The following is a 7925-nucleotide window of genomic DNA, read 5'->3' on the forward strand; positions in this document are numbered from 1 at the left end:
TTTAAGGGTTTTTTGTGGGATAAAGGTGTATGGTGGGGAAGAGATTATAAAAGGTAAAAAGTAATATGAAAAGACAATGTATAAAGAATAAGGATCGGAGTTGTTAATGGGTGCTTTTCACGGTTGTTCAGACATGTGAACAGTTGATTGCAAAATTAAAATGAAGAGTTTTGCTAGCATGTGATTGCAACGTATGGGAGAAGAATAAAAATATAGGGATTCCTTCACAACTATTGAAGGTGAGATAGAAAAAAATGTAATGGTGTTGATGGTCGTTTAAAATGGAAAGAATGTTATGTTTCTCTATAATGGTTTTTTTGGAGAGATAATTTCATGTTTGGCAATACGGGATGCCGAAAAGGGATTGTTTCTCCGTAAGGGGTTTGGTGAAATAAAAATGATAATTGACATCTCTTGGTATATGAAATACGGGGTGTTAAAAGAGTTGATCGAAAAGTGTGATTTTGGTTGAAGCTTTTCGAGAAGGAAGTTTGGTACGGTTACCATCATTTGTCGGTGCCAGCAAAGGGTTTTGATAGTGTAGCCATGGTAGTAGCGGAAGCAAGAAAAGATGGATCAAAAGCTCAAATACCATGATAGAGTTATGAAAAAGAAAATGTTAGAAAGCTTTATTATATTGAAGAGTATACAAGAGTATTTATAGTACATAAGTAAGCATTACACTATAACTAGATACATTAGAGTATTTGTTTAGGTACATTAGACAAGAATAACGGATATCTTTGACTATCAACCTAAAGAGTAAACCAAGGGATTACACAATTAACACAATAACTGATAATGATTTGATTATCCTTTACATTAAGGTGAACAAAATATAGGTTTAACACTAATTATTTGTAATTTAGCCATACAGACCAACATAAAGACGGACAATAAAAGAAAATTTAACAATAGAAACGAGAAAAAATGATCAAGAACATGAGCAGGTTGTATAGGTCATTCAACTTCAACATTGAATGGCACTTCAACTAAAAGATTATTTCCAAAATGTACGAAGAAGAGTAAATTATACAAAGAATTAACAAACATTTTTTCTATAACTGTCAATTGGTCTAGTATTTATCTTCCTCATAATACAAAAAGAGTGTTCCACCGATGTCTTGTTACAAAATTTCTACACCTTTCTATGAATTTGGAAACAAAAAGATACAAGACCAAGGATCACTCTAATGTGCATGAGAAGCCGTGGTTGTGTGGGTAGAAGACGACGTAGCAGGGGAGTTCGAATGAACACCTCCCTCGCTATGACTTCCCCTTTCTTCGCAATGTGATTGACTCGACTGTTTTTGATGTTGCATATGTGGAGATGTTTGGCGCAAGTGTGGTGGTGTTGCCACAGTTGCTATGGGGGCGTAGATGCTGCCAGGAGCAGTAACCGTGTTCGTGTCACCTGCTGTCGTTGCAGCATACTCTGGAGGCACCCAAATGCCTCCTACGACTACGAATTGAGGAGTCTGTTGATTAGCGTTGTTGTGAACACCTGAACTTGGTCTTCTTGTGTGCAGACGATATTTCTGTAAAAATAAACGTGTTGAAAGATATTAAGAATTCAGCAAATTGTGCTTTATAACATAATTATTCAATTAGTAAATTGATTTTGCGAATTAGTTGGTCGAGAATGGTAAACATGCAATGATAAAAGCTTCTCAAGGTGAGGTCAATTGAATAATGAAAAAGGTAAGATTCACATGGTGTAACATTACTAGAGGGAGAATGGAAAAGGGCAATTTAAAAGGCCATTTTTCTAAAAAGTATATCATCTTTGACCAAGTAACATATGCAAGAAATGATTCAAAGTTAAGATTTACCTTTGGTTGAGTAAAAATTGACTAAAAGTGAAAAAAGAATTAGTCGAAATATAAAATTAAGACGTGAAAGGATCGTTTTATTGTAGACCTCTGTCATTTGACAGGGTAGTAAAATTTTGACAATTGAAGATCCAAATCATATTACCAAAGGGAATCTTCATATTGCACATGGGATCTCCAATTCGAATATGAGATTTGGCTTTAATTTAGCGTAATTTGATTAATTAAAAGATTATATAGGTAGATGAAATCAGAATATTTAAATTTGAATTTCACGTAATAACCAGAATTTGCTACAAAATTAATAAAACTCCAAACTAGTAAATATTTACAGAGTAACGCACCACGACACACAACAATACCAATAATTCGAGAAATTAGACAAAAATAAACTACAAAATAATGTACAAACCTGCAAATGGCTTTTAACTTCATCATTGGTAAGTCCATCCACCTTCATCAAATCCCTTATTTGCTTTGGAGTAGCAACTGCAATTCAAATCCAATCATCAATCAACCAATCAATACTCAATTTTAAGCCCATATTTCACACATAAACAATTCAAATTCATATCACACTAAATCAATTGATCAATTAATTAATCAATTAATTTAATGCATATGTTACATGGTACTAGCTACATTAGTACATGACTATAATATAATGTAAGATCAAAATCTTACCATGTGATCCACCAAGTTGTTGAAGAGCATGCACAAACCTCCTATGCAACTCAGGAGACCAACACCTCCTAGCTTTCCTTTGTGATTGTGCATCCTTTTCCTTCTTGCTTCCACCACCACTGCCGCCGCTTCCGCCACTACTCGGTCCCATCTCCGCCTCCTGAGCACTCGAGCAAGCGGAGGCGGCCGGCGTCGATGCCGGTTGTTGTTTATTATTATTGCTAATGTTGTTGTCATTATTTTCTTTTCCATTGATATTCTTTTCCTTTTGAAATGGTTGAAATGCACCACCTCCACCATTCCTCTTCACCTCAACAACCACCACTTTCTTTGGCTGATGATCCTACAATATTATTCCAAAATTACATTAAATTAGCTAAAACTAAATTAAACCCAGAAAATTAAACAAAAAACCCATTTCAAAAATCTATATAACATAAATTTTTATAAAATTTAGAAAACCAACCTCTTGAGTGGTAGGTGGATCTGGGGTTTGGTTCCATAACTGAACAGATCTAAGCCAGTCTGATTTCTTCCCAGATTTTTCATTGCTTTTATTATTGTTATTAACATTAACATTGTTAATTTGGGGTTTTTCTGATTCAAGTTCATCTTCTTCATCATCTGTAGAATTACTCCTTTTTAAGGGCATAAATTCCTCCAAAATTGGACCATCGCTTGTTGTTTGTTCTGAACACTCTGAATGACCATTTAAACACTCTGTTGTAGTAGTTGTCCCATTTCCACACAATTGTTGTTTACATGCTTCAATTGCTGTAATAAAAAAAAATACACATAAATCAATTTCATAACCACAAAAATAATAATACAACATAAAATATAGTTTCAATATGTAATGCGTCACACACTCAAATTGATGATACGATATTGATATTAATATTATCGATAATTACCTTGAGTAACAAGCTCTAAACATAGAGGAAGTTCACGCTGAAAAACTTGAATCTTCTTCTTTTCATCTTCTAACGCATGAATATATTCCTGACATTTCTGCATATTATTTCTAAAATCCATCATTTTTTTTTATTGTTTTGGTTTTTATCACCTAAGAAAATGAAATATTATCAACTTTTGAGGAACTAAAAATGTAGAAAAGTTGTGATTTATGAAGGTTGAATAATATGGTGGGGTTGAATAATAAAGAACAAAGGGATCTGAGTAGAATCACAAAAGAATAAACTTGACACCTAAGTTTTTATAATTATTTTTTTTCTGGGGTTTATTTTTAGGAAAAAATGAAGAAATAAGATTAGAACAAAGGTATCAAAGTCGGCCCGTCGCGTAACACTAACGAATCTTTTTCAATATTTTCTCTTTCTTATTTTCCTTGTTTCTAGTGAAAGAGAAAAAAGGTAGCTTTATAAAGAGTTGGATGAATATTCGAGGTTTTGATTCCTTTTCGTCCGTTTTTTTTTTTTTTTTTTTAAATAATCTCCTAAGTCCTAGCTAGTAGTAGTTGTTTATGACTTTACTTATTTTATTATTGATGTCAATGTATTATTTGACAATTTTTTGGAGTTTGTCAAATAAAACATATCGAGATAAAAAATTATAATAGCTCGAATAATGAATACTATGTGATAGGTTGTGTCTATTGAGAATTGGACGGGGTAAAGGTAGAGATGAAATATTCCTCTAACTTTATCATTTTAAGATGTATCGTGCTGATGTAAGATTTTATTTGAAATAAATAATTGAAATATTAGTGCTCTTGTTTTTATTCTTTCATCATTTTTAAGACTAGCATAATGTGTGACTAAATACATATAAGATTGTAAGAATGATTAGCATAATATGTGACTAAATACATGTAATAATGATTAGCATAATATGTGACTAAATACATACGAAGTATTAGGCTAAACCTTGATTAGACTATTTATCTAAATTTTATTATTATCGTTGCCGCTAATGCATGGAAGTATTAGCATAAGTAGTGATGTGCATAACTTGTATTAAAAATATGAATAAATTATCGTATTCTCATCATAGGCTAGTACTTATTAATATGCTAGTACTATTTTACTTGATAAGTCAATTAAATTCTATTACCATCCTATTCTCCTCATATACATATATGATCAAATTATTTCGTCTCTCTATTTTCTTGGACCTACTTGATAATGATTTAATTCATACTACTAAGTATTACTATAGTTTTTAAATTTGAGTGTGTTGTGTGACAACTAGCAAATAGTATTAAGTGCTAATTGGCCAATTAAATTGGGTATAAGTTAGGAGGCATTTTCATTTCATAAAGAATATACTCTAATTAATTTCATTATTATTAATTATAATAATTAATTTTAGAAATAAAAAAGTGAATAAAGTGTTGAAGAATCACGTACGAAGCCGTGCCGCTAAGGCAGGAGAATCTTGCAAGCATGCTTTCACTTGCTCACGCCGCGTATGATTAGGTCTTATCTTCCCATATTTTTTGGGAAACTTACATTATTTAGAATAGAAGTGATAAAATTAGGACTCTTTTGTTTTAATTTGGTACCTTAATTATTTGACCCTTGCCCTTAACTAAGAGCCAATTATTTTTTTTTTTTAAAAAAAAAACTATGCCCTTTAAAAATTATTTTATTTGAGCTTGGGTTTATATGTTTTCCAGGCTATACAATAAAAATTTACAATATAATATAATAAACATAGTTTCATGCATAAATTATTTGTTATAGTGAATCTTAAAATTGTAGTCTTAATGTGAGCAAATTCAGGTTAGATGATATAGTACGAATAAAGCACATGATAGACAATTCACTACTACTATTTTGTTAGCTTCAATAATTCTTTATTTGAAAAGTCATTTGGTATCAAGTTTATTTTGGCCCTTCAAGTTTTTTTTAAATGTCTGCTTCTTTAGATGTCTTTAATTAGTACTGGGGTAAGGCCAACTAAACATAAATTCTTACAAGAGATAAGCTTGTATATAATGAGCGTTTTATATGCAATAATAGGCGTAATCACTCTAAATTATAATCCCTAATTGACATCACATAAATCACAAATATCTACTGGCGGAGATATCATGTTATTATAGTAAAGAAGGTCAAGAATTTGATTAAAAATTTGCAATTACCATATGGTTACGTACGTAGTCATTTAGTGATACTACAATATAGCTCCAACAATCTTGTAGAGCCACTTAATTAAACACACTCTTTTGCATTAAAAGTGGAATTAATCCTAATTGTCATTAGGTGGAATTACTAATAATAATCTAGCTGGATAACACTAACCAATCAAAGCTTACAAAAGCATGATATTTGTAATTTGTCCTTATCCATTACTGCTGTCAGATATTTCCCATGAAATTTTCTTTTTCAAGTTTGAAAAAACAGGTGAATTCTTTGATTGCTATTAATGTACGTATTTTCCATGATATTTTGAACCAATCTTCTACAAGTTTCCTATGGATAAGACTATAGTATTTTGATTATATCACATAAAAATAATTTTATATACGCCTATTTTTAAGGAAAAGCCGTTTTGATATTTTTGCATGCATACTAAGAACTAAGAAGGGATCGGATAAGAAAATTTCATAATATGTCAATGTGTAATCCTTTGGAACTATGTTAATTTAATTCAAGTGTTATTAATCTAATCACTTTTAGCATTTTATCCATTTAAAGTGCTATTTTTATTCTTTTTGTTTTAATATAGAAAAGGTGTTTATTCTTATTTGACAATTACACGTACGTATTATTATATTTACAAACAAAAACTTAGCACAAAATTTATTAGGTATTATTCCTATTAATAGCATATGTTGTTGATACCATTTTTCTAATTGACATTGGCTAAGAAAATTTTATCGTGATAAAGAATAAACACACTTTAAAAATGACTATTATTAGGAGCAATAGAGTATAGAGCGTTGTAGCATTATTATAGATAAGAGTCATTATACTTAACACTTACTTGTAAGTTATTACAACCAAATTTAATTCTGTATTATTGGATAGAATAGGATAAGGATGATCATTGAGGATTCTAATTGATGTTTGGATATAATTTTGAGAGCCGAGTAAAAGGAAAAATAAGATAAATTTGAAGAGTAGGTTATTTTAAAATGTCCACCAATTTTAGGATAAGAAGGGAGCAAACATAGAAATGGTTATTTGGGAATTTCATCATCTCACAATTTTTTTAGGAGATGAAAATCAAGTTCCACTAATTCCATTACTATCACACTAAACAAAACATTGTGTAGACAAGATTGTTCTATTTGTTCACCATTTTATTGCCTAATTAAATTATTATTGATTGTAAATTACATGCATTGATGCAATTGTGATGTATTTTCCTTCCTACTTTTTGTATGAGCACATATGCAATACCATTATTGAATATGATGATTGTGTACTGTGACACTTTCAAACCTTCCTATAAAAAGGAGCATATCCACTATACTCTATCACTACAAAATTATAGAAACAACTAAAATTTGTTGCTATTCATAAAAAATCTGTTGCCAACTCTAGTTAGCAACGGGTTGGAAACGAAAATTTGTTGTTGCTAAAAGGCTTGTTTTCATGGAATTTTGGCTACCAGTTGCAAAACAATTTTGTTGCAATATTTTATTCATTTAAATATAGTTTTCATGATGGTTGTTGTTCTTGGTGCATGCGTTGTCAACTTTGGCAACAAATTATCATTGGTTGTTGCTAAAAGTAGCAACAAATTATTAATGTTGGTTTCTAAAAATAGCAACAAATTATTAATGTTGGTTCCTAAAAATAGCAACAAATCATTAATATTGGCTGCTATCAACACTGTAACCCAATCCCTTGACCAATCCGAAACCTCACTCGGGTCAACTCGGCTCGGCTTTGCATATAAGACTCTTTGAATCCCCAGTCTCAAGAATCGCAGTTGGTAGGAGTCGAACCTGGGACCTCAATATCACATGGTGAAACTCTTACCAACTATACCAAGTACTATTTGTTTACTTCTATGCACATAATTGATAATAAGTGAACAAAATATTAGATACGGAATTGAAAAATCTGTCTCTAAATTGGGGACGAAATCAAAAATCCGTCTCTAAATTAGAGACGGAATTGAAATCCGTCTCTATTTGATGTCATTATAGCAACAAATAATAAGAAGAGTGTCTCCAAATAATATTATATTTAATAGCTAAAAGTGGCCTACATATAAATTAACAACAAACTGTAACACAACTTGTTTCTAATGGTAATAAACTAGAATTTGATGTCATTATAGCAACAAATAATAAGAAGAGTGTCTCCAAATAATATTATATTTAATAGCTAAAAGTGGCCTACATATAAATTAACAACAAACTGTAACACAACTTGTTTCTAATGGTAATAAACTAGAATTTGATGTCATTATAGCAACAAATAATAAGAA

The 7925-nt window shown here is 30.9% G+C and overlaps 1 protein-coding gene across 1 annotated transcript; it reads right to left on the reverse strand.

Moving 5' to 3' along the window:
• Positions 1 to 1033: 1033 nt before the first annotated feature.
• Positions 1034 to 3917, reverse strand: LOC110691257 (transcription factor HHO3-like). The gene is made up of 5 exons (XM_021868171.1): positions 3431 to 3917; positions 2983 to 3290; positions 2517 to 2859; positions 2245 to 2321; positions 1034 to 1538 (listed from the first exon to the last, which is right to left on the reverse strand). The coding sequence occupies exons 1-5, from the start codon at positions 3552 to 3554 to the stop codon at positions 1191 to 1193; spliced, it is 1200 nt and encodes a 399-aa protein (XP_021723863.1). The 5' UTR covers positions 3555 to 3917; the 3' UTR covers positions 1034 to 1190.
• Positions 3918 to 7925: the final 4008 nt, after the last annotated feature.

This window comes from Chenopodium quinoa, unplaced genomic scaffold (assembly GCF_001683475.1).
Source record: "Chenopodium quinoa cultivar QQ74 unplaced genomic scaffold, ASM168347v1, whole genome shotgun sequence".
Taxonomy (NCBI): Eukaryota; Viridiplantae; Streptophyta; class Magnoliopsida; order Caryophyllales; family Amaranthaceae; genus Chenopodium; species Chenopodium quinoa.

Excerpts from the sequence above, each read along its gene's own strand:
- LOC110691257 (XM_021868171.1), bottom strand. The coding sequence starts at position 3,554 with ATGATGGATTTTAGAAATAATATGCAGAAATGTCAGGAATATATTCAT. Across the intron at positions 2,322-2,516 it reads ACAACTTGGTGGATCACATG|TTGCTACTCCAAAGCAAATA; the intron begins GTAAGATTTTGA and ends TTTGAATTGCAG. Across the intron at positions 1,539-2,244 it reads AAGTTAAAAGCCATTTGCAG|AAATATCGTCTGCACACAAG; the intron begins GTTTGTACATTA and ends TTATTTTTACAG.